Source organism: Carettochelys insculpta, chromosome 20 (assembly GCF_033958435.1).
Source record: "Carettochelys insculpta isolate YL-2023 chromosome 20, ASM3395843v1, whole genome shotgun sequence".
NCBI lineage: Eukaryota > Metazoa > Chordata > Testudines > Carettochelyidae > Carettochelys > Carettochelys insculpta.
In genome coordinates, this window is record NC_134156.1 from 7,220,744 (window position 1) to 7,247,322 (window position 26,579).

General features: G+C 57.1%; 1 protein-coding gene across 2 annotated transcripts; it reads right to left on the bottom strand.

Annotated features, from left to right (window-relative positions):
- Positions 1 to 608: 608 nt before the first annotated feature.
- Positions 609 to 22,667, bottom strand: SPHK1 (sphingosine kinase 1). Of its 2 annotated transcripts, XM_075014823.1 has the most exons (5): positions 22,159 to 22,667; positions 6,203 to 6,352; positions 5,540 to 5,634; positions 4,794 to 4,909; positions 609 to 2,210 (listed from the first exon to the last, which is right to left on the bottom strand). In XM_075014823.1, exons 1-5 carry the CDS (start codon positions 22,601 to 22,603, stop codon positions 1,400 to 1,402), a joined length of 1,617 nt encoding a protein of 538 aa, XP_074870924.1. In that variant the 5' UTR covers positions 22,604 to 22,667; the 3' UTR covers positions 609 to 1,399. The 2 variants fall into 2 exon arrangements, with proteins under 2 accessions (XP_074870924.1, XP_074870925.1); XM_075014824.1 differs by lacking the exon at positions 6,203 to 6,352.
- Between the last annotated feature and the right edge of the window lie 3,912 nt (positions 22,668 to 26,579).

Consider the following 26,579-nt stretch of genomic DNA (forward strand, 5'->3'; position numbering starts at 1 on the left):
TGTTCTTTACCACTCTCACAACCCATGCAGGAGCACAGATGGGGGCTCAGTGACAGGAACACTAGCTAGGTTTCTTCTAAGGTTGCCCATGGCTGTGGTGTCTGACCACTACGGAATGCCATGCTGTGATTGTAAGATTTCTGGGGGCTTTGCAGGCTGGCTTTCCAAGAGGACTAAAGTGAGCCCTGGAATCAGCTTGTTGCTTGGTGGTTCCCCCCCCCACCGCAATTAAAAAGCCAACAGACCCTGCCCAATCAATTGTATAACGTACAATGGTGGTGGTGACACCACCAAGCCCTTCTTCTGGGCCAACATGAGTCACCCCAGCCAGTCTCTACTGTGGAAACTAGGGGATTTACCAGCTGTCTTCCCAGGGTGGGTGAAGGCCACAAGGCAGGGCCCTTGGAGCAATCAGATGACATCCCCTTGCTGGAGAAGCCTGAGAGCAGTAACCCCTGAGATGCTGCTGCTTCAAAGAACTGTATTGCCTATTACACCACAGCCATCCTGGTGAGGAGGGGAGAGTGAGCAGTCGGACCTGAGAGTTCCAGGTACTTAAGCTTGCAATGAGATCAGAGTGCCCACAATACACAGCCCAGGCCTCAGGGTTTGGAAAAGCTAGAACTTTATTATCTCATCAGAAGAATAAACTCTGGTAGCTGGAACTTGGGGTAGAAACATTTCCTTAAAAATAGTTCATTGCAACAAATGTTGGTCCTAGGAATGAATTATGGCAGAGCCATTTGTCATTTCCCCAGGCACTGGGTGCTCGCTGTAGCTGCCCACGTGCAGAAAAGGAAGTGCTCTGGCGCAGTTACTGTATTGGGGAGCTGGGGGATGGCAACAGGGGGGCTTGGGCCTTGTGAGGAACCAAGGAGCAGAAAGGCAGAGGCCCGCACTGCGGAGAGCCTGGGTTGGGCCAGTCATTGGGCCTCTTCAGTGAGTCCCTGCACAGGTAGGCCAAGCTGAGAGCAACAAACCGAGGCAGCCCAGCATGCAGACAGGGAAGGACGGAAGTAGCATCCTTGTCAGCTGCCAGTCTGACCTGGGAAGAGCTGTACCTGTACCTGGGTATGATCAGCTGCCACCTGCTGCACAGGAGTCCTCCTGTTTGGGGTAGGCCAGGCTGTGAGGGTCCCTTCCCCACCCTCAAACTGATTAACCCAACCTCCCAGTGCTTGGCCCATGTGCATGTGATGGGGGGTGGGGAAGGGAACAGGCGAACAAGAGGCTCCTGTGAGCTGTTCCCAAGGGAAGGAGAAGCAGGCTGGAAAGGGACAGGAGTAGGCGTTCCCTGCAGCGGTCCTAGCCTGTCCTCCCTCACTGCACCCCCGGGCTTCAGCCCCGTGCATCCCTGAGCCCCTTCTCAAATGGTTTATTTGTCAGGCGGGTGGAGGACTCAGGAGCCGCTGATGACCCTGCAGAGCTGGTCATGCACCTGACCCTGCACTGGCTCGCACGCCAGCGGCTCGCCGTCCACCGTCATGAGCCCGGCGGCCGTGAAAGGCTGCAGTCGGAAGGCCCTCACCCGGACGTAGTGCAGGTGTGGGCAGGGCAGGTCCAGGTGCGTCCCCTTCTGCATGGCCAGGAAGAGCTTGAGCAGCACCAGCCGGGAGACCCCGGCCTTGAGGTAGAAGAGGTGGATGGAGCTGTCGTGAAGCTTGGCCGCAGGGGCCATGGTGAAGTCGGCTCCCACGTGCGACTGGTAGATGGCGAAAATCATGATGAACTCCTCCTCGGGCACAACCGTCCAGTGCTGCGGGACGGGCTGGTCGAAGGGCACCAGGAGAGAGTCCTCTGGCAAGGACCCTGCGGGAGGGGACTGGAGCACGCCGGGCGCAGGCTGAGGGCGCATGTGGACGGGGTGACCGTTGCTGCATGGCAGGGGGTGGCTGTCCGGCTCTGGGGAGCTGCTGGGGGACGAGACGCCTGCTGGATCCATGGGCAGGTAGGCCAGGCGGCCCTTGTAGACACGCAGAGCAGCCAGCTGCTGCACGGTGCCTACTGTGAAGCGGGCCTGGCCCAGGTTGCGGTACTTCTCGCTGGCTAGGTCCACGTCGGAGATGAAGCCCCAGCCGAAGCTGAGGAAGGAGAAGAGGCGCTTGCCGGAGGCCGTGCTCAGGGAAACCAGGTCCATGGGCGCGTGCAGGCCCTTGCAGAGGAAATAGGTGCAGTTGGTGAGCAGCTCCTCCTTGGCAGCGCGGGCGTTGCTGTAATGGAACCAAACGGAACACGAATGAGCTAGGCCATCCCCTTGCCTGAGATGGACTCTGATGGGCAGAGCAGGGGAGGGACCTGGGCCCCTTCTCAGACCCAGCTATTGCTTCCAGCGCTGTTTTCCTGCCCTGCAGCTGGCCCTGGGGGAGGGAGCTGAGCCTCAGGGCTGTGCCCCACCCATGCAGCCTCGGTTAACACCATAACTCAGGGCAGGGGAGCTGCTTGTCAGCCTGGCTGGATCTGTAGGGGCAGCTGCCTGCCTGGGATTGCTGAGCTCTGCCTAAGGCTCTCCTGGGAGCTCCACCTGCCCCAGACTCACTCCTCTATCCAGCTGCCCTCCTGTCACCTTCCGGCCAGGCCCTGCCTAACCAGGTCAGCTGTCAGAGGCAGCTGGGCCATTGACCCACACCCCATGCTGGCAGCTGTGGGCGCAGACTCTGCGCGCTCTCAGCATTTCCAATACCAGTTGCTCCCCTAGTGTGGCCCAGAGCCCATCTGTAAGAGCCCCCAGCTGTGCGGTGGTCCCCTGGGGGCCCTCTGCTGGCCCCGAGCACGGAATTGTTACCAACCTGCTGCGGGGCTCCTAGGGGGAGTGTTAGAGGCAAACTTCCCTCCCCAGCTTGTGTCCTGCAAGGAGGCAGAATCTGCCTCCGACCTAGCAGCAGAACTCGCTGCTCGGTCTCCCTTGCGAGCCTGGCCCCAGGCTGCAGCGCCCCACTGGGTGCGTCTGTCTCGCTGACCCTCAGGCACTTCATGTCGCACAGGCAACATCCCCTGCAGGCTGGAAGGGGAAACCAAGGCAGGGAGCAGAGAAGTAACTTGCCAGGGAATTGGCACTGGGAATGCAACTTCCCTACCTCTGTGAGTGGGCCTGGCCAGAAGTCCAGCTCAGAGCCACGGGTAGGGCTAGGGAGGGGGCAGGGGAGGGGGTCGTTCTTTGCCACACTAGGCAAGTCTCCTTTTTTGGGGGGACTAGTAGGGGGAGGACAGCCCTGCCTAGGGGCGCACGAGGGAGCATGAGAATTAGACCTTAGTGCTCTTGGCCCCTTTCTGCCTGGAGGAGCAGCTCTGGTCGGGGCTGGGGGCTCCTGAGAACACGGGGGCCTTACCCGCTCCGTCCAAGGCTTTAGCCAGCGAGCTGGGGGCTGGGATTATCCCTGGGTGGTGGGGGGGAGCCCAGAACTGAGTGTGGCAACAAGCCAAGGGTGTCCCCTTACGCAGCCTCCGTGTGCACCTCCCCCCAGCCACCCCCTGTCCCGCTCAGGCCCGGAGCTGGAGCTCCCCTACCCCTGGTGCCGGAGCAGACAGGCAGAGCTGCTTCCTGCAGGAAGGTGTTAATGGGGGAAGCAAGGGCTGGGCCCTAAAAAGATCGTAAAACGGGCTCAAAGAGAGGGGGAGAGCCATGCCCTGCCCTGGGCCATCCCCCTTCCTCGCTGGGCTCTACTCCTTCTCCCCTCCTTTTGCTGGGCTGCCTGGGTAGAGGGCAGACTCCAGTACCTCTCCTGGGGGGTGCAGGTACCAGGGATGACCCCCGGGCCCATGCTGTGTTCATAGATGGCCAAGCACTTTTCAAAGGAGAGCTGACTCACTAGCCACATCTTACAGGTGGGGAAACTGAGGCACAGGGCAGTAAAGTGACTTGCCCAAGGTCACTCAGCAGGGGGTGGCACGGGCAGGCCTAGAACCCAGCTCTCGAGTCCATCCTGTACCCCCTCCCTGCGCTCGTACTGTTTCAGGGACCCCCCTCTCGCTGCGACTGACGTGCAAAATGATCACAGCACAGCCCAAGGGTGGATTCTGCTCGAAGAGGGGGGGGAAACTTATCCCCACCCAACGCGGGGGTTAGCAGAAACATGCTGGCAGAAGGCCTCAGGCTGGGTGGTGGTAGCAGAACAGGAAGGGCTGCCTGGGTGGTAATGTGCCTCTGTCCCAAGCGGGCCCTGTCCCCTAGCACATGGGGACAGACAGACAGACAGCGCTCACACCGTGGCTGCTGCGTAGCTCTCAGACATGGCTCGAACCGGCTTTTCTGTCCACCCCAGCAGAGCCGCCCGCCTGCAATGGGGGCGAGTGCTCTAGGGCAGAGGTGGAGGTAAAGTTACTTGAGTAGAGTTCAGCTGGTGTCCCTCTGGAGAAGCGTGCACACACCTCTGCTCGTGCACACACCTCTGCTCGTGATTGTACTCATGTCTCTACAAGTGAGCACAGCTGCACTTCTACCTGAGAAACTTTTAGGCACTTTTTGCACCTCTGCTCTACGGCCCTTAACTTTGCATTTTGCTTTTCAGAGGGGCTGGGCTGGATCCTGTCCCTTGACCTGCTCACGCACCACCACGCAGCAGAATCCCACCCTCACTAGCTGCTAGGAGTGGTACCAGCCAGCTGGCGGGTGGCACAGCAGGACAGCACCTGGGGTGGGTCTGGCCCCGGACAGGCCCAGTGGGCAGGCAGGATGCCCTGTGGGGAAGCCATTTAAACTACCCACCCCTCAATCAGCCCTGTGGGCTTCCCATGTGCCCAGAGTGGGAACCAGCTGGCCGAGCCCCCTGCGCTCTCTGCAGCCGAGGAGCCCTTACCCGGCATAGTGGTTGATGGACGCAGCCAGGGCGTTCCCAGAGCCCCCGGGCAGGGTGCACAGAGGCTTCTTGATGGCCGTCTGCCAGTCCTCACGCTCCATCAAGCCGTTCACCACCTGTGGGGACAGTAACAGCTAGCAGCTTCCCCGCGCAGTCCCTGCCCGGCCCTGGCCAGTGACAGGAGCTTCTACAGTCCCAGAGCTGCCTCCTGCGGGGGGCAACTGGGCCCCAGCTCCAGCAGCTCATGGGCCCCAGGCCTGGGAAGCTGAGGTGGGTTTGGGTGCCAGCTCTTGTCCAGTCCAGGGCACAAGCAGTAGCACCAGGAGCTATTTACCCCTGGAGTCTTTTCTCCTTCGTAGCCTTTGGCCATGCTGGAGCCAAGCATGGGAGTGTCCCAGCCAGGCACAGCAGACAAGCAGCAGCTCCGGCCTGCTGCTGTGCCTCCGTCTCAGCCACGTCCCCCAGGCACATGCAGCCCCTCTTCTTCCAGGCCTAGCCTTCCCTGCCACCGGCCTTCAGCCCTGCCCTAATCCCCCTCTCCGGCCCAGGCCAGGGGCTGGTGCTGGTAGTGACTGAAGCAGAACCCCAGGGACACCCCCCCGCTTGGGAGCTGAGCCTCCATCCACTCCCGCCTGGGCTGCTGGAGGGGCACCACCCACCCCAGGCTCCTTTTGCCCAGCTGCCGTGGGGTAAAGGAAAGCCAGGCCCAAGGGAGCAGCTGCCTGGCTCTCTGTCCAGCTCCTCACCTCATACAGGAGGCCGTCCCCAGCCAGGACAACCACCACGTCCCACTGAGATAAGTCTCCAGCTCGCACCAGCTCCCGGGCATGATCCCGCCGCTCTGGGGAGAGAAACACGGAGCTGCTGCTGCTGGCGGGGCAGGGAACAGCCGCGCGTGACCAGGGGTCGCCTCTCCCTGCGCAACCCTCAGGGCTGGGCCGCACGTGGGAGTCCCGGTGCCAGCTGGGAACGGGCAAGAGCGGCACCAAGCCAAGCGGAGATGCTCTCCTCTCCGGGCGACGTGAGCTCTGTGCACCTCTGGCGGGCCCCAGGACGGCAGCGCTTCCCCCCCCGCGGCCAGAGGGGCAGGTGCCCTTCCCCTGCTTCTTGCCCCCTTCCACTCATTTGAATACTACACACCCATTGGTCAGGTTTGTGAGCTGCACTTTATAACCCCCCGCCCCATACACCCCGGCTGAGCTGTTCCCCGCTGGCGTGTGCCCAGTTACCCAGCGGGCATGGCCCCAGAGGGGGAGAGCTGAAGGGCCAGCAGCTGCTAGCCTGGGTGCCCAGCCAGCCTGAATTCCACCCCCCCCCCCCCACAGCAACATACCCTGCCCTCCACCGGCAGCACTGAGGCCCCCCTAGAGTCGGCCCAGACGAGGCTACTCCCCTGGGCGCGGACTTACCGGTCACGACGAGGGTGAAGTCTATGCCAGCCTCAACCAGCATGGGCTGCACTCGGGAGTGAAACAGCTGCTGGGCTTGCCCCGTGCCGCTCCAGGGGTTCAGCAGCAACAGGGCGTGGCAGGGCCGCGGCAAGAGTCCCCACGTCACCCCTGAAGAGAGACAGGACTCAGGGCTGGCTGCGCCTCCCCTGAGCTTGCTGCGATGGCTGAGCCCTGGGCCGCTCCCTGGCTTCCTCAGCCCCCAGCTAGCGGGGGGGCTGTGCCCTAGCAGCTCAGCCAAACTAACAGCCACTGACGCTGCCCAGCTCCACAGCCTCTGCAAAGCCCCTTCCCCACCCTGGCTGCTGGGTTGGCACTGCCCACTGCCAGCCTCTCTCCACAGCTCAGCCGGCCTGGGCGGGCACCTGGTCCCATGCACCGTGCAACAGAGGCCCAGGTGTTTCAGAGCCAGTCGTGCTAAATCATAGAACCCTAGGGCTGGAAGGGGCCTCAGGAGGTCATCTAATGCCCCCTCCCTAAAGCAGGATCAACCTCAACTAAGTCATCCCAGCCAGGACTATGTCAAGCCAGGACTTAAAAACCTCTAGGGATGGGGAGATTCCACCACCTCTCTGGGCAACACATTCCAGTGCTTCACCACCTCCTGGTGAAGTAGTTTTTCTTAATATCTAACCTACCCCTCTCCCTCTCCAACTTCAGACCATTGCTCCTTGTTCTGCCATCTGACACCACCGAGAACAATCTCTCACCCTCCTCTTTAGAGCCCCCTTCAGGAAGTTGAAGGCTGCAATTAAATCACCCCTCAGTCTTCTCTTCTGTAAACTAAACAAGCCCAAATCCCTCAGCCTCTCCTCGTAGGCCATGTGCCCCAGCGCCTTAACCATTTTCATTGCCCTCCGTTGAACCTGCTCCAGCACATCCACATCCTTTTTATACCGGGGGGGCCCAAAACAGGACACCATATTCCAGATGTGGCCTCACCAGTGCTGAATAGAGGGGAACAACCACTTCTCTAGAGCTGTTGGAAAGGCTCCTCCTAGCGCACCCCCAATAAACCTTTAGCCTTCTTGGCTACACGGGCCCAGTTTGTGGCAGGAGGACGTGCGTTACTCTGGGGAAGTCTGTAGCTGGACTCTGCTTTGGGGGACTCTTGAACATCAGGTTTCTTGCTCATCTCTTCTCCCTGCAGGATGCGGCAGCAGCGGGAGCCTAGTCCCCCGTCTCCGAGGGAAGAGGTGCCAGCTGGCTCCCGGCCCATGGCTTATGCAGCGGAGGCCCTGGAGCACGTACAGCTCCGTCCCCAGGGCAGGAACCGACCAGGCAGGGGTGCCGTGAGGGGGGCTTTCCCGTGGGGGTGGATAGAGAGGACTGGCAGGTGCAGGGCTGGGGCGTGCGTATTACTGTGAATATCGCAGCCCGCTCAGGAGCCTGAGCAAGGCTGCAGCCCGGGCCGCAGGCAGAACAGGGGTGGCGTGCTGCTGGCAGGGCCGTTTCGGGACCATGCAAGGGGCAGGCCGGCCGGAGCCGTTCAGCTGATACCGTGAAGCGGCTGTAAAGGTTTCCTGTTGTGTAAAAAAAAAATCCAAACTGGACTTGGGACAGAGCCCTTGCTGGCATCTAGGTATCCGCCAGCACTTACCCAGAACAGCGGGGCCCCAGCTGTGTTTCTCAGGAGCTGGGGATGGCGATACCGACCAGACCTAAACACCAGAGACTGTGGAACAAATGCAGCCTCTGGGGCGACCTATGAGCTACCACCACGTGGGATATTCCCCCTCAGCCTCTCAGCGACTGACAGAAAGAACAGGACTCCCCGTCCAAACCCTGTCTCTGCTCAGCCTGTGGTACCCGTGCTAGCCAAAGGTAGGGTAAGTAGCGTGGTCTCTCTGTCAGAGGGGGAAACAGGCAGATGGGCTGAGGACTGGTTTACAGAGGGGCTGAGCAACTCCCCTGGGAACGGAGGGGGTTCGACAAGCCTTGCGAGTCCTGTGTGCCGTTCTGGTCACCCCACGCCCAAAAGATCGCCGAGAATTGGAAAGACACAAGTGATCAAGGGTACGGAAAAGCTCCCCGACGAGGCCCAGTCAAGGGACTGGACTTTTCAGGGTAGAAAAGAGAGGTCTACGAAATCATGACTGGTGTGATTAGTTACTCATTCAGCGTAACCCCATTGGTCACCCAATGGAAGGGATGAGGCAGCAGATTTCACACACACAGGAAGTAGCTGCGCCAGGCACAGTCAAGCTGTGAAACTCGTTGCCAAGGGACGTTGTGAAAGAGCTAAATTCGTGGATGACGGCCTCCACCAATGGCTGTTAGCCAGGACAGGCAGGCCTGAAGGCTGTCGCTCACCTGGCATTCGCCACTGCCAGAAAACAGACCACTGGGCTGGATGACCCATTGTTCTGACCCAGCACAGCCACGCTTACGCTCACTAGCCTGCGAATCAGGCCCTCTGTGACCTTGCTGAAGGTCACGCAGTCGGCTAGCAGCAAATCCTGTCCGGCCTTTCAGTTTCTGCTCTCCAGTCACAGAATCATAGAACAATAGAGCTGGAAGAGACCTAAAAAAGCCATCAAGTCCAGCCCCCTGCCCAAGGCAGGACCAAACCCATCAGATCAGCCCAGCCAGGGCTCTGTCGAGCCGAGACTTAAACACCTGCAGGGATAGAGGCTCCACTACTCCCCTGGGTAGAACATTCCAATGCGTCACCACCCTCCTCATGAAAAAGTTTTTCCTAATGTTCAACCTGGACCTTCCCAACCGCAACTTGAGACCTTTGTCCCGTGTTCTGCCACCCGTGACCACTGCAAACAGCCTCTCTGCAGCCTCCCTTCAGTGAGTTGAGGGCCATTATCAAATCCCCCCTCAGTCTTCTGCAGACTAAGCAGACCCAATTCCCTCAGCCCTTCTCCATAGGTCTTATGCTCCAGCCCCCTAATTATGTGTCCGCGCTGTGTGCAGGTCGTGGCCGAGTGTTGTGGAGGCTGGACGGGCAGCCTGCAGGCTACAGTTCAAGCCCAGCAGAACAAGTCTATTGTTATCTGACAACCCCCCTTGGTCTCCCCTCCACCCCCGTGTTCCAGGATGCATCCCTGCCACCTCGTGTCCTCTGCCGCTTCCGGCTGTGGGCTCAGGCCTGCACAGAGGGCCACGCAATCCAGGGGAGACTTAACGTCTTCCGTGGCTTGAATCACCCAAGTGCTGGGAGAACCTAGCCGAGGTCAACGGAGCGGCCACGTGCGCCCCGGAGAAGCCGAAGGAGTTAAGGTCAGGGCTGATGGGCCAGGCTGAAGCACATCTGGGGCTGGCCAGGGCAGATGAGCCAGCTGGGGATACAACATCCTCAAAGCCAACATGGTGAGCCAGGCTAGCACCTCGTTTTTGAGCTGCCGCTCCAGCTATGCCCTGGCCAATGCCACCACGCTAAGCCCAGCTTGTCACATGTTGGCAAGTCCTGTGGCTGTGGGGCAACCTACCAGGGCCCCTGTTCTGGGACTGGCCTTTGCGACACAGAGATTATCCTCCTCCTTCTCCAGGCAGGCCCCACAGCATTCTCCCCTGCAGCACAGGAGTAACGCCCAGGGCCCCAGGGATCCTGCTGGAGGGGTTAAGCAGGTCCCCGCTGGTCCTGCTCTAGGATCAAGATTACAAGGCGGCAGCGCATTTCTCTCTCGGTGCGCAGAGCTGCCGGAGAAGCTGCTGGCGACAGTGCAGTGCGGCTCACTTGGGAAGGAACAATCAGTGTCACACATACAGAACGGGGAGAGACTGTCTAGGAATGACTACGGCAGAAAGGGATCGAGGGGTTATAGTGGACCACAAGCTAAATATGAGTCAAAAGTGTGATGCTGTTGCAAACAAAGCAAACATGATGCTGGGATGCATTAACAGGTGTGTTGTGAACAAGACACGAGAAGTCATTCTTCCGCTCTACTCTGCGCTGGTTAGGCCTCTGCTGGAGTGTTGTGTCCAGTTCTGGGCACCGCAGTTCAAGAAAGATGTGGAGAAATTAGAGAGAGTCCAGAGAAGAGCGACAAGAATGATTGAAGGTCTAGAGAACGTGACCTATGAAGAAAGGCTGAAAGAATTGGGCTTGTTTAGTTTGGAAAAGAGAAGATTGAGGGGGGACATGATAGCGGTTTTCAGGTATCTAAAAGGGAGTCATAAGGAGGAAGGAGAAAATTCTTCTTCTTGGCCTCTAAGGATAAAACAGGAGGCAACTGGCTTAAACTGCAGCCAGGGAGGTTTAGGTTGGACATTAGGGAAAAGTTCCTCACTGTCAGGTTGGTCAAACAGTGGAGTAAATTGCCAAGGGAGGTTGTGGAATCTCCATCGCTGGAGCTGTTTAGGAACAGATTAGATAGATGTCTACCAGGGATGGTTTAGCTAGTACTTGGTCCTGCCATTGGGGCAGGGGGCTGGACACAATGGCCTCTCGAGGTCCCTTCCAGTCCTCGTGTTCTCTGATTCTATATACAGAGCCCCAGGGGATTTAGACACTCCACTTGCTGACATTACTAGGAACCGTGTGCCTAACTCCCCGAGTGGCTTGGGGGCTAGTCTGAGCCTGACTGACTGGGCTCCACGTCCCACAGGGAGTCTGCGGCAGAGCTGAATCCAGATCTCCTGCGTCTGCACTAACCCTGCCTTTGCTGCGTGGCCTGACACATGGCTCATGGCTTCCCTGACTCAGGCTCGGATTTCCTGGGCACCCCAGAGGGGCAGTGGTGGCGGCAGGGGGTGGCTGCTGTTGCCAGAAATATTTGCTTGGTCACGTTCCCAGCTAGTCACCAAAGCAGCAGCCTCTGTTGCACAACTCTACCCGTAGGAAGCCGCTTGCTCCCTGGACTCAGCCAGGGCAGAGGCTGGTTGAAGCAGACCTGGGCCAAACTGCGGTTCGTCCAAGGAACCTCCCCCCTCTCTGGAGCAGAGCTGCCCCCACAGCAGGGCTCCCCCGCCCCCTGTGCTCTTGTGACAGCCAGCCCCACCCAGGGACCAGCTTGGTCAGCAGCCAGCGGTAGCCCCCCCACGGTGAGTGAAAGCCTGGTCCCACGCCAGCATTGCTGTGCGCTTCCCTGGGGCTCCCGTGTGACTCCAGGGCCTTCTCTACGCAATAGGGCCTTGTTCGCACAGGAGAGTTTGGCTGATGCCGCTCCACGGGTAAAGCTTTCTAGCAAGGCTGCGGCTCTTGTGGTATTATGGAGCCTCCCCCCCCCACCACGACTAGTGGCTTTTACCTCCTTTTTCAGCGTGACTCAGGTTGGAGACTGCCAAGCACGTTAGACTTCAGCCGGCCCAGCTGGGTAGGGCCAGGGGGTGTGGAGGTGCAATCCCCACCCTGGGGACCGGTGCTAGCAAAGCCCCGGGGTTCGATGCAGTTAACCGCAGCAAAACATAGCTAAGCCATAGCTGCTCCTACGCCGGTACCATGCTCCTAGTTCAGTCGTGGGCTTACGGGCCAAGACTGCTAGCTTCCCGGGATAGGAAAGGGCACCGGAGCAGCCTTGCCACGCCACGGGCTTAGCTGGTGTCTGAGTGTGTCCCCAGCAAAGGCCAGAGCGGCCGGCCCAGCCTCAGCGAGCGGGCGCCCCACGTGATGGCATGCGATGGGCTAGTCAGGTCTGTGGCTGGCTCTGGGGAAAGCTGCTGGGAGCGCCCTGTACGGAACAAGGCAGAACTAGAGGGAGAAGGGTAAATCCCACCCTCGGGCACATGCCAGTAATCAGCTGGGCCATGCTGCAGATGGGGCGGGAATGCCCTCTTGATTAGCTGCCTCTGCACAGCAGGAGACCCAGAAAGAAACAGGCTCCACCGCACCCAGGCTTGTGCAAAGGGGTTTTTGGAAGCAGCTGCTGGGCCCTTCCCTCTGGCGCTCCTTATCAGTACTGAACAGATACCACCCTGCGTAGAAGAGCTTGGGGGACCAACAGGGTTCCTCCTTCACTGGGGCCCCTGAGCAGCCACCCTCAGAGCAGAACGTAAGCCCGTCACAGTGGGAAGAGGACTCCTATGACCCCAGCTCAATCCCTTGTGAACTTCGCTGTGGTTTGTGAGAATGAGGCTCTATTAGCACTGGCCACTGCTGCCAAAGCTTGTGAAATTGGGATCTTCTCAAAGCCCCAGCTCCTGGAGTCAGGTGATTTGAGTCTCAGCTTTCATTGGCAAAGACTGAGTTTCACTCCTGTGGCTACAGAGCAAAGCTGGCAAACGTGAAGCAATGGTGCCCTGAAGGAGAAGGAAGCCAAAGGCCAATTAAAAAAAAAAATCCCAAATCCTTACCCCGTGGTTTAAAACTCTGTCCTGCTTTAAGCCAATCCCATGATTCTGCAAGGCCTGACTCTTGTTTGTGGACCGGCTGGGCTTGGCCATGGTGCTGGTTGGACTCAGATACTCAACTCTATTGGTCCAGCCCACACTTCAGCATGGGTGCCCACCTGCGCTGGACCATGGGTGGCTTGGTGACATGCCAAGATGACCCAGAGGTTTTGAAGGAGGGGCTCTGTTTGAAACTGCCTCTTGGGAGTCCGGAAGCAAGAGCAGGCGGTAGTGGTAAAAGATGCCTGTCTGAAGCAGTCTGCATTCTGACCCCCTCCAGCTGTGGTGGGAGGAGGCCAGGACCCCTCTGCTGAGCCCAACCAGGGCATGAGAGAAGAGCGTGTCCATGCTGAGCAGCTAGAAGGTACTTCCAGTGTCACTGGCGTGGGGCTTATTGATAGACCTTGCAAGCCCACCAGCGAACAGCTAATGAGGGACATTACAGTTGACTCCCATGGTGGAGGTCTCTGCACATCCCTCTCCTCCATCGCTCAACAGGGGAGTGTGGGGGGACAGTGAAAGATGCTGTTACGTGATGGGAAGAGATTGCCCAAGAAGGACCTTTGGCAAACAAGATCTCGGAGATGCTCCCAGGGAACTGAGATTTCGACAGCCTCCCTCTCTCTTGGGTAACTGGGACACAGCTGATGTCCCAGAAGGGCACACATCTGGCCGCCTGGTTCCTCTTTCAGGGCTCTGATTAGAACGACAGCCGACAAGCTGTGTGTGTCAGCAGACACATGCTGAGCAGGGGAGGGTTGTCTGCCCCTTCAAGAGACCAACTGATTTTCTTCAGACCACATTCTTCACCCTGCTTCGATCACAACCATCACGCAGAGACAAGCCAAGTGCAAATTTCAGCCTGATTCCCTTTTTCTGAAATAAATTGGCATCTATACCAGCGTCCTCTGTAAACTGAGTGCTTGGGCGGCCGCCCAGGAGACATTCAGGCCATCCAGGAGATTTAGATTCAGCTAAGTTGCAGGGCAACCACAGCTGGCAGACTGTGTTTCTGTTGGGGGTGCACATTTGCACATGCCTTGGTGCAACAACAAAATTTATTCCACCCAAGGATGGGAGGGAAAAAAAAAAAGAGGGAACCCTGGTCAGAACAGCACCTCCCCAGGCAACGGTAAGCAGGTCAAGAGAAAGGTTCTTTCACTTAACTCGCCGCTCCTCACTCTGGTGCGGACCTCGCCCATCTCTGGGCCCTCTCTTGACCTAAGTTTTCAGTGCAGACCAGGCTCAACGCGACAGTCCTCATATCGTGAAACCAAGTCCCTGAGCTGCCCAGGCCCCATGTGGAGCACGCGTCCGTCTCGCCCGGCTGAGGGACTAGTTCTCAGGGGCTTGTGAAATATTCTCTCTCTTGGGCCTTTGGCCTCAGGCAGCTCCCTCGCCCCAAGCCAACAGATCCCGTCTGACTGTGCCATGGGCTGGGGAGCCCCCGCTAGAAAATACAATCCAAGGTGTCCTGCAGAGGGAGAGGGCAGGGCTCCGACAGCCATGCTCTACCTTTTGCAGAAGCTGAGTGCTGGCCGCAGTGAAACCCCAAAGAGGTCCCTTTGCCTGCCTGCGGGCCAGAGCCATTTCTAGGAGTTCATTTCAAACAGCTGTGAAGCAAAGGGCTAATTATAGTCAAAACTTAATTAGCATCTGAGCTTCTCATCTGCACCTCGGGGATTTCTTGGAACAAACTTGCCACCAGGTGCAGCAGGGGCTGATTAAAGCAGGATGCTTGGCTGGATCGTTAGGGACCAGCCCTGCAGCCAGAGGGGGGCTGGCTGTGCCAGCGAAGCCACAGCTGAGCAGCAGCTGAGCTATGCCAGCCTGCTAGCGGGGCCATGGTCTCTCTCCTGGCTGAGAGCCCGGGGGATTAGGAGGAGGAGGAGGAAGGAAAGGATCAAGGCTGGGCACTGAGAGGAAGCCTCCCCCACTGCTGGAAATCATGTCTTATTAGAGTTCTTTGAGATGGTCAATAAACAGGTGGACAAGGAGGGTCCAATGGATATAGAGGGCTTAGACTTCCAGAAAGCCCTTGACAAAGTCCCCCACCCAAAGGCTCTTAAGTAAAGTAATCTGTCGAAAGTGGGAAGGTCCTTTCCTGGATCAGTAACTGGTTAAAAGGCAGAGAAAGGGTAGAAATAAATGGGCGATTTCCAGAATGGAGAGTGGTAACTAGTAGCGTCCCCCCCAAGGGTCCATATTAGGACCAGGCTTATTCAACTGATTTATAAATGATCTGGCAAAAGGAGCAAACAGCGAGGTGGCAAAATTTGCAGATTATACTAAACTGCTCAGGTGGTTAAGAACAAAGCAGACTGTGAAAAGATTCAGAAAGATCTCACAACACTAAGTGACTGGGCAAAAAATGGCAACTGAAATTTAATCATAGAATCCCAGGGCTGGAAAGGACCTCAGGAGGTCATCTAGTCCAGCCCCCTGCCCAAACAGGATCAACCCCAACTAAATGATCCCAGCCAGGACCATGTCAAGCTGGGACTTAAAAACTTCTAAGGACGGAGATTCCACCACCTGTCTCAGTAAAACATTCCAATTCGTCACCACCTCCTGGTGAAATAGTAGCAGAGAGATAGAACCTAGGCTAACACGGCTATCAAAACCAAAAAGCACTCCAGTAGCACTTTAAAGACCAACAAAATAATTTATTAGGTGATGAGCTTTCGTGGGACCGACCCACTTCTTCAGACCATAGCCAGACCAGAACAGGCTCAATACTGAAGGCACAGAGAACCAAAAATTGTTATCAAGGTTGACAAATCAGAAAAAAGCTGATAATAATTTTGACTTCTGATTTGTCAACCTTGATGACAATTTTGGTTCTCTGTGCCTTCAGTATTGAGCCTGTTCTGGTCTGGCTGTGGTCTGAAGAAGTGGGTCGGTCCCACGAAAGCTCATCACCTAATAAATTGTTTTGTTGGTCTTTAAAGTGCTTCCTGGTGAAATAGTTTTTTCCTAATATCCAACCTACACCTCTCCCTCTGTATCTTGAGACCATTGCTCCCTGTTCTGCCATCTGTCATCAGTGTGAACAGTCTCTCTCTATCCTTGTTGATAAATGAGAGGTAATGCACACTGGAAAAAAAAAATCCCAACTATATGTACAAAATGATGGAGACTAATTTAGCTATAGCCACTCGAGAGAGATCTTGGAGTCATTGTGGATAGTTCTCTGAAAACATCCACTCACTGTGCAGTAGCAGTCAAAAAAGCAAAAAGCATGTTAGGCATCATTTTAAAAGGGATAGAGAATAATAGCTTTCTGCCTCTATAAATCCATGGTACGCACGTGAATCATCCCCAAAGCCACATGCTCAAAAGCCTTGCTGAGTCGGTTCTCACCATAAACACAGTGAGAAAAGATCTGGGCCAGTTTTCAGGTGTGACCCAAATTCCCATTCAGCCCCTGGCAGGGGCTCAGAACTGCAGCAGGGAGCCCTCTCTCCCCCAGCCCGGAAGCTGCTGCGGCTGGGGGACAGGAGCCCCTCCTCGCTGTCGTGGCTGGGGGAAAGGGGCCCCTCCTCACCTAGGTGGCTCCCTACTAGGCCGGTAAGCTGGAGCTCCACTCCCCTGCCCCATCTTGGGCCCCCCATTCCTGAGCACCCTCCTGCACCCCAAAGCCCACACCCCCAGCTCAGAGCCACTCAAAACCTGCACCCCCCCGTGCACCCCAAACCCTTATCCCCAGCCCCACCAGCGCCCTTGCTCCCCACCCTCTGCCCCTGCCCTGAGCTCTGAACCCTGTGGCTCCGCCCCCACCATGTGAATTTTGTTACACCCACCAATGTGGAGGTGGCGTGGCCCATATCACCTCCACATCGCACCTCCCCTCCACACTGGTGCACAATACAACATTCATTCTGCAGTGGGGTGGGAAAAACAAGGGGGCGCACTGGGCGCGAGGCCAGTGAGCTGGAGGCCCACGAGGAGACGTTTTAGGGGAAATTAGTTTTCAGGGCAGTGGCGAAAGCGCTTGGGACGGCCTGAAAAAAAATCAGGCCCTGGTCAAGCCCCAACATCACCAATTCATCTTCCAAACCCTGGAACCTGTATTCAGCGGGCTCGACCCAGATCGGGGATCGTTCCCACAGAGCTAGGGCAGGCCCACGGCGCTAACTCTAGACCGTGCTTGGCCCTGCGCTCCAGGACCTCTCGAGGTCCCTTCCAGTTCCAGGATTCTAAACCCTGCAAAGGGGTTTCAGCAGGAGCTGGGTCTGATGGACTGAGCTTGGATGCAGCTTTGGAGCCCAGCAGCTCCCTTGCATAGGCAGTGGGACCACACCAGAGTAAGGAGCCTCCCTGCCCTCACCCATCACCTCCATTGATAATTTGGGAGCCAGGCACCTCATCTAGGGATGAGGCACTCTGCAATGGTAGCCGGGAGCACGGACAGCTCCCAAAGAGCTACCACTCGCTACAGCTCACCCACAGCTCAACAGTGAGCAGAAGGAGCCAGGACCATTTGTCGGCCGGGCGTGTGCACCTGCGAGAAGCATCCCCCCCATCCGTGAGCACAGCAGCTTGGTACTATAAAAGAAGCAGCCAGCCACTGTGCTCATGAGATGGTCACGACCATTGCGCTGCTCTGGGAGGCTGTCTCAGGGTGGTATCGCCGACAAACAGCACAGGAACTGCTTAAATGAATGTTTCCACTAGAACGTACGTTTCTGGTTTTAGCGCTCAGGAAATCTTTGCTTTCAGCCTTCGGTTTTGGGAAAGATGCTTTTTAAAATACAAAGCTAACCAGTGGGCCAAATGCGAGTTGACTGGGCACCTTTAAGCACGCTAATGCTAATTTCAAAGCCTGATTGCAGCAACTGGACATGTACATAAATGAACTGGTGCATATAATTGAATCTCTGATCAGACAGATTTACACAGCTCAAGCTAAATTCATCCTCCAGTGAAGACAAGGGAATCGAGCCAGGAACGGATGTGTCCTTTTATGTTCCTGAGATCTGGATGAAAACAGAGCCGAGTGCCCATCACATCAGCATCTGAGCAACACAGGAAACTGAAAACAAACCTTAGGAAGACATTACCCCCTTGCACCTAACAATGTGCTGCTAGCCTTCCCCAGGCCCTGTCAAGCGGCGCCTACCTGACAGCGAGTCCACTCAGGAAGGAGCTGCTCGAGGAAGTAAACGCGTCCCACAAGATGCACAGAGATCCCCACATTTGGGAGCTGACACCTCCAGAGCGGATGGCCCCTGGGTGAGCACGCCTACCTACCCGTGCTTCTGCAGGGACGCCTGGGCTCAGACAGCAAGAGCGGCCCATGCCATTGGGGTGAGAAGAAATTCACTGGGGGAAAAAGAATTAATGCCCCTTACGGGAGCAACCTCCAAGTTACAGTTTACACAGCTACATCTACTCTCCCATGTTTCTTCTACCCGCTAAACAAACGCAGGGCGGGTGTGGGGCCAGACACACCCTACCGGTGCCCCAGGGAAGCTGTGGACAGCTGGTGGGGCCAGAATAACCCAGGCCTCACCTTGTCAATCCACACCCCTCCAGCTTCTATAGAACATAAGCGAGCTGTGGGCGTCATCTCTACGGGCTGCGCTGGCTGGAGTGTGTACAACTGAAATCCCAGGCTGGAGAGAGAGGAACAAAAGGCTCCCACCCCACCAGCAGCACAAAGAGGGGACCTCATCCTGCTCTCCCCCAAGAAGGTCAATACAAGGAACCTCCTCCGTCCTCCCGTCTGTCACTCCATGAACTGAACCAGAGCCAAGTGCTTGGGGCACGGAGGCAGCTGCTGCAGTCTCTCTCGCTGGCTGTCACTCCCTCTCACCATCTCCCCTCGCACGCGCTTCCCCTCGGGGAACTCTGTCGCAAAAGCTGAGGCATCACTGCCCACGCAGGAGGGGAGGCAGAGGCAGGGCCTCACGTCCTACACACCCCAGCCAGCCTGGTCTTCCGGCCCCCGTCGAGCTGGAGGGAGGGACAGCGAGTCACGAACTGAAGATCTTGGACGTGCTGCATGATTTCAGCCGTCCTCCTGCTCCGCCAGCGAAGCCGTGGCCCACGGCGAGCCCTTGGACCAGGGGCTTGCTGAGGAGCAGTTGCACGGTGCTAGCCTCTCAATGGGGAGCTGCTCCCGCCCCGACAGCTGTGCATTTTGACCCCTGAGAGTTAAGGGCCCGATCCTGCTTGCTGCTGAGCTCCCACAACTCATTGGACTTGAAATGGAACGGGGGAGGCAGCAGGCCCTGACACACCCTGCAGGGCCTCTCTCACCCAGCCTGGGATTTCTGTTGTACACATTTCAGCCAGCGCAGCCCGTAGAGATGACGCCCACAGCTCGCTTATATTCTATAGAAGCATGTGAAAACCTGAAGCAGCCCAACACCCTAGTTCCTAACGATCGGTGCCACGACCACTGGTAAAATCTGAGGAAAGCAAAGACAGACAATTCAGAGGCAAGTTACAGGTAAGTTCAGTGGCAACCCCAGGGCCGGTCAGAAACAGGTTTTGGCGCTCACCGGTTTCTACAGGGGTTTTGAAAAGCGCCATCTGCCATTTACGCAGACATTTACTAAGCCTGCTCACCGTTGAGCAGCCAAGGCGGGAGCAGAAAATATTTACTGTGGGAGAAATGCAGATCTGGTAAAAGGTGTAGTTCGTGTTAACGAATGGGGGCACTATTACTATTGAGTACGTGAAGCAGCGAGATCACCTGCAGCCTGTGGATCCCCGGCTGTCCCCCTCCCCACCGTGCCTCTCGCACACTAGCACCTTGCATTTTCTAAGCCCCCTCCCTCCCAGAGCTGGGACGCCACGCATCAGCTGTTTGCAGCACTCCAGCTATGGGAGGGGGAGGCAGGTGTGGTGAGCGAGCCCGAATCAGGCAATTTGCAGTGCCCCGGAAGTGCTGGGGGTGGGAAGGAGCAGGTAAGTATACGGCATGCAAGAGATATGGACAAGGGTGGAAGGTGTTGGGTTAGGCTGCTCTCTCCAGGGCAGGTACGGCATTGGTGAAAACAGCCTGACTTTTCCCTTACCCGCCCCACCCCTGCCCCTCAGACACTCTCATTGGCCTCTGGGCCAAGCAGCCAACTGCAGCAATGGAACAGCGAGGTGGACACTTGTCCATCAGGAAGCAACCTGAGACCATGAGCCTGATTTTCTCCTGGACCCCTCAAGAGCCTTCATACGTCTTGTTCACTGCTACTCTGGCTGGATGCATGCCAATGACCTAGAACTGAGAGGCCTGTTTCTATTCATAGCTAATCACGGTGCTCTTTTTCCCCCCCCACCCACCCCCACCCCAGCAAGCACACAGTTCACAGGAGAACTAGACCATGCCAGACACTGGGGACCCTTTGTGAAAGAGCAAGTGCAGGCTCCCTGGGACACCCCTCCCTGCGAAGAGGATTTGCTGACATCATAAAAGGCAGGTGAATTCCCAGTGCTGGTCTCTTCCTTTGTAGCTTCATCACACGCTACAAAATTAGACCCTGGAGGACACACGATCACGGAACTAGAAGGCACCTCAAGAGGTATCAAGTCCGCTCCCCTGCACTCTTGGGAGGGCCAAGCCCCATCTAGACCATCCCTGACAGGTGTCTGTCTAACCTGCTCTTAAACAGCTCCAGGGATAGAGATTTCACAACCTCCCTAGGCAATTTATTCCAGTGCTTAACCAGCCTGATAGTTCCAAAGTGTTTTCCCAACATCAGCTAAACCTTCCTTGCTTCTTGTCCTGTCATCAAAGATTAAGGAGAATAACTTTCCTCTCTTCTTGTGACAACCTTTAGGAACTTGAAAGCTGTTATGTGCCCCCGGTCTTCTCTTTTCCAGACCAAACAAACTCTGTTCTCAATTTACTCCCATAGGTCACGTTTTCTAGATCTTTCGTCATTTTTGTTCCTCTTCTCTGGCCTTTCTCCAATTCGTCCACATCTTTCCTGAAGGGCGGCTACCAGAACTGACTCCTGCCGAGGCCTAGTCGGCACAGAGTAGAGAAGAATTATTTCTCTTGCCTGGCTTACAACACTCCTGTTCATGCAACCCGGAATGATGTTTGCTTTTTCACAACGGATCACACTGTTGACTGGTATTTAGCTTGCTCCCCAGATTTCTTCCTACAATACTCAGTCTTAGGCAATTGTTTCCCATTCTGTGTGAGAGCATGAAGTAGGTCAAAGAACTAGCTCCTTAACAACAACAAGAAGTCCTGTGGCACCTTTTAGACCAACAGATATTTTGGAGTATCAGCTTTTGTGGGCAAAGACCCGCTTGATCAGATGCTTTGTCAAGCATCTGACCAAGCGGTTCTCTGTCCATGAAAGCTGGTGCTCCAATATATGTTAGTTCATAAGTTGCCCCAGTCTTTTAAAAAAAAAAAGATACAGACTAACACAGCTGCCTCCGATACTAGCGCCTCAATGTCACACCTGGCTTGTGTAGCTTAGTGGCACCAGAGGTATATGGAGGCTTCCTGTAGAGCCCAACCCCTTGAGATGGTGGTGAAGTCCCCCTGGAAAAGCAAAGGGGCTTGGCGAGGAACCTTGGCAGCCTATCCCTGCAGCAGAGGAAAGCAGCCAAGTACAGAGCTAGCCTACTCCAGGAGTTTTGCTGTACTCTTCACAATCATCCACACCAGGGGCAGGGGCTAGGTCAACATGGCACCACCCAGGCTGGTTGGGCCTGCAGGTGTTGCGGGTGGCTAGGGCGCAGCTGGTGTAGCCAGCAATCAGTATTCAGCCAGGGGTCTTGTTAAGGGTGGCCAGCTGATAAGAGTGCAATGTGGGGAGGCAGAGATACCCCATTGCCCAGCCCCGGGAGGGGCAGGAAGACCAAGGATCAGCCCTTTCTGCTGGGCACTTTCCCGGAGGCTGTAACTCTTGAGCCCCTGGGGGTTAACTTGAGCCCCAGTCCGGTGGAAATGGGGACCCTCTCTCTCCCTGCTGCTTGCTCTGTCCCTTTCTGCAGCCCCTGGTGCCCGAACGGCCCCCGAAGCATCACAGGCCCACCCAAACTCCACCCTCAGGCGTGCGCCTGCTCCGACTCCTCCCTTGCCCCAGCGCCGAGGTAGAGGCCGCGCACGCGAGTGGCGCGGGGCAGCCGCGAGCAGGGCCCGGGGCTGTTGGGTTTTCTCCCTCTCCAGATCCCCCCCCCGCCGCGGAACCGCGCGTCCTGCCCCCTGCAGCAGGGAGGAGCCAGGCCGCCCCCGGGGGAGCCCAGCCCAGAGGCAGGGGAGGAGCAGGAGCAGCGACGCCCGCAGCCCGCCCCCCGCCTAGCCGGTGGGACAGGTTTGGGGCAGGGAGAGCAGAGGGCTGAGCCCAGACCGCAGCTCCCGTCTCGGCCGCCCGCCCCGCGCTCCCGGGCGGGCAAGCAAGCGGCGGGGGGGGGGCCGTGCCCCAGCCCCCTGCAGGCGGCGGCGGAGCAGCGGAGCGGCCCAGCTCCGCCGCGTTCAGCCGGCAGGTGCCGCAGGGCGCAGCCAAGGCCGGTGAATTTACTTCAGCGCAACTTAACTCCTGAGCCCGGGACGAGCCGGAGCCGGAGCCGGAGCCCGGGCGGGAGGGGCGAGCCCGGGCCGTGCCCCCTTTTCCTCTGCACGCCCCAGCCGGGGCCCGGACCCCGGGGCTCCATCCCCGGCGCTCACTCACCTCCCTGCGGGGGGATCCCGGGCGCAGCCAGCTCCCGGATCCTGCCGGCCCACGTCTCCGCCAGCCTCAGGTTTTCCGCCGGCTCCGCCGCGGCGCCGCACACGCGGAACGTCCTGGCCAGGCGCTGCCTGGAGGGCGCCGAGTGGCCCCAGCCCTTCCGGAAGGGGTAGCAGAAGAGGGAGAAATAGGCGGCCGGCCCCTGCTGGGGCTCCCGGGCGGCGAAGGCGCGGCAGCCGATGCAGTCCGCCAGCGGCAGCACGGGGCCGGGGCCGGCCGGCGCGGAGCCCACCGGCTGCATGCGCAGCTCCCCGCCGCGGGTGAGGCTCAGGGCGTAGGGGGCCGCCTTGGGAGGGGGGCCCAGCAGGGCGAACACCCCGTGCAGCAAAACTTCGGGGGAGTCGCTCGGCGGGGAGCGCGCCCCGGGGCCCGGCTGCCCGTCCTCCATCGCGGGCTCATGGAGCGCCTGCTCCCGCGGCGCCGGCTGGGGAGAGACGCGGAGCTGCTGCTGCCGCTGCCACTTGCGGGGTCCGACTGGCGGCCGGAGCGAGATGCTCCGCTGCGGGGCTGGACGGCTCGGTCGCCGCGCGCGCGCGCTGCGCTCTGCTGCCCCCGGGCGGCGTCCCCGGGGCGCGTCCGCCTCCGCCTTTCATTCAGCAGGAGCGCGCGCCCCACGCGGTGCTCGGGGCCCCGTCAACCGGTTACCAGGCGAGGCAACCGGCTGGCGACAGCCGCTGGGGCAAGGGGCGCCTCGGAGAGCCGCTTAGAAGGACCTGAGCCGCCTCCCTGCTCCTCACGGGCTGTGGCACGGCGCCGCTCAGGTTACTTCTCTGCCTCGGTTTCCCTATCTGGAAAATGGGGAGAATGTCAATTGTCAATTGATTTGTGCTGCGGTAGCCCCGGGGAGAACCAGCGCCGGACCCCCCACAGCTGTAGGTGCTGTACAGAAAGGCAGGGCCTGCTCCCAGGGCCGTCAGTAAGACCTGCCTTCCTCCAGTACTGTGAGAAGGGGAGAGCCCACGGCCAGGGTATGTCTAGGAAATGAACTTGTTAAGGTTGATTTTGTAGCACCTGATTTTGTGAAGTGGAGGATGCGTGTCCACACTGACAGGTGAGGTCGCTGGAGTGCATCCCTAGTAGAGTGGGCAGCTTCAACAATGCACTGGGGGTACCTAGCCCACAGTTCTTGCTGCCCCCTTGTGTTGTGGGTGACGCTCCGGGTGTCTCACAGGACAAAAAGGTGCTGAGGGTGCTTCTGGATGTGTGTTGTCAGCCTCCCATAGTGCACTTCTCTCCTGCCCCTCCCCTTGGAAAGCCACACCAAAAAAAAGTGTTTTCACTCCCTTTTGTCATAGCCGTGCAGATGCCATTGCAAGGCTAGCCTGAAACTCGTCCAGCTTCAAACTGTGGTGTAAGTGTTATGAGCACCTCACGCATTGTACTGAAGTATGTGGAGAGTCTAAGCAGCTGTCAGAGCGGTGAAGACTCTGAAGAGGACACAGACATACACGGATGTGAAACACTGGAGAGGAGGTATGGGGAGATGCTGGCTGAGCTCAGTGCTTTGTACGCTGTGGAGCGTGGTTCCTGGTACCATGAAACAAGCTCAGACTGGTGGCACCGCATTGTTCTGCAGGGATGGGCCGATCAGCAGTGACTGCAAAACTTCCGCAGGCATAAGGCCACTTTCATGGAGCTTGTCAAATTGCTTTCCCCTGCACTGATGCACTGCAAGACCAGAATGAGACCCGCTCCGACAGTTCAGAAGCGAGTGGAAGCTTGCGGTGCCAGACAGCTACCAGTCACTGGGCAATCAATTCAAAATGGGCAAATCTATAATGGGAGCTGCTATCATCCAGGTAATCAAGGCAGGACAAACACTGTAGTGTGGGCTGATTGCTCAGACAATTGACCTCAGTCATCTACGTGCAACCTGACTTCCTAGCGTGGACCGAGCCTAAGAGGTTCCACATGTGATTGCCGTTTGCAGTCACTGGAAGGGAGAACTGGGGGTAGACACAAGGCAGAAAAAGAAAATCTTGGCTGGACTATATGGTACCCTCAGAGGATCAACGGGACTATTCCTCCACAAAGAGATTAACAGAGGATCAAAAAAAATGAGCTGGCCTGGCTGCAAACCTCCAGCCACAGAGATGCCACATAAAACGATGAGGTTCTCACCTTTCCATAGATAAACAGCACCCAGACATTTATGCTCTGTTGTTTTCATTGTGGATTAAGGACCCTGGAGTAAAGTGTCTTGCAGAGAATACAGTGTGGTTGTCTCCTCTGCAGCAATCTGCACTGGATGGCTTACGAAGCAGCTGCCAGTCTGAGAGCCAGTCCATGCTGCATTGATACCTTTAATGAAGATGCCCCAAGGCAATTGGAGAGTTCTCCCATCCCTATAGTTAAGCCACCTCCCTGAGAGGGGATAGTTCTGTTGGCAGGAGAGGCTCTCTTATCAACACAGTGGCATCTACTCCTCAGGGAAGGCCAGTGTAACCAAGTTGCTTGGGGGGGTGTGAATTTCTCACACCCCTGTGCAATATGGTTATACTGCTATAAGTCTGCAATGTAGAATTCACCTCAGAAGACAGCAGCGTCCTTGTTGATTTCAGGGTGCACTGCACGGAAACAGTCACAACAACGTTGCACCCGAAGTCCCCACGAAAGCTGTGGGATAGATAACACCATGGAAGCAAGGTAGAATTACGATGCCGTTCTGTGATGCAGGTATTCCTGGGGCACCCAGCCAGTGTTCCCTGTAAGCTGAGCGCTTGGGCGGCTGTCCAGGAGAGAGTCAAGTGCCGCCCAGCTGATTAGCACAGCACCCACAATGGGTGCAGGGTCTGGGACAGCGTGTGTGTGGAGGAGACGATTCTGCCCTGGGGGAGGGGTATAGGAGCAGGGGCTGGGGATGTTGCTGGGGGTCTGATGCCAAAAGCAGGTTCTGGCCAGGAGGTGCTCACCTCTGCAGTGCCTGGCCAGCGGTCTCAGCCCCAGTCCAGGGGCTGTTCCATGTTGCTCTCTGCATGGTGAAGGGGGAGGGAATTGCTTGGAGGGCCAGCCCTGCCCCCAGCAAAATTTCTCAGCTTCTATTGGCTGGTTTTGCACCCCAGCAAAATCTTTCAATTCATATTGGCCATCAACCACCCAATGGGAGCCAAGAAATTGGGCCGCACTGTGCCTGGCCCCAGCGGAAAAATCTCCGCTCCTATTGGTAGAAAACCAGCCAATGGGAGCTGAAAAACTTTGCTGCCTTGACTCCCCCCAGCCTCGCCAACCAACTCTCTCAGCTCCCTTTGGCCAGCTCCTGGCCAATAGGAGCAGAGAGATTTTGCTGGTACTGGGGCAGGGAGCAAATCTGTGCCTGCTTCATGGGCCAAGTTAAACAGCTTGGTGGGCCACATCTGGCCACATCTTGCCCATGCCTACTCTAGAGCCTGTGCGGTGAGTCAGTCCCGGAGCTCAAGCTGCAGCCTGCATCCAGAAGACTGCACAGCAACGAAACAGACTGGTATCTCGAGCTGGCTGGCACAGGCTGGTTGCAGGTGTCTAGCTGCTGTATCGACGTGCCCTTAGACACCTATCCTCAATCTCATGGTTAGAGAGCTTGTTACCCTCTGCCCACCCCCAGCTCTCAAGGGGGTTGTTTTGCTAAATCCCCTTGTTGATGTGGGCCTGAGTCTGTATGACAGATGGATTCCAACTAGCCGTGTGCCCGGGAACGTCATCAGAAGTAACGAGTGCTGTGTGCTTAACTTGAAACTGCGGGGGTTTCGCTGCGCCTAATCTCTGAGTGCAGTTCCCACTAGAAAGGTTCTTCTGCCTTCCCAGGCTACTTGATGGTAGCAGAGCCTCTGGTCAGGTACACTGGGGGTATTTGCCCCACTTTAAAAATGAAGCGGGTTGTGCTGTATCACTGCTCTAGAGGAAAACGTGCTCAGAGGCAGCTGCATAAATATAGGGGAGACAATCAGTTGTGACTCTGTGCTTTTAAAATAGTCTGTTTGGTGCCATCAGGCAGGGGACCAGCAAACTTAACAAACAAGTCAACCAAACCAAGGTGAGTTAACGATTGGAAATCTCTCCCACTGATTTTCCACAGTCTGAAGCTTTCATTTAAAGGAATCTAGCCAAGCGATTAGGTGCAGAGAACTGGAAATCACGGCTTCTGTGTGCGTTCTGCCCCCAATTTGCCACTTACCCTACCCATCTGTTAAATAAGGGATAATGTTCATCTTTGTGGAGCGTAGTTTGGCTTCAGTGTTTGTAAAATACCCTGACATCGCTTGTAAGGTATTAGCGGTATAAGCTCTTGAAGAAGTGGGTCTTACCCACGAGAGCTCATTACCTAATAAATAAACTGTTTAGTCTTTAAGGTGGTACAGAACTGCTTGGGTTTTGTGAAGCTACAGAAT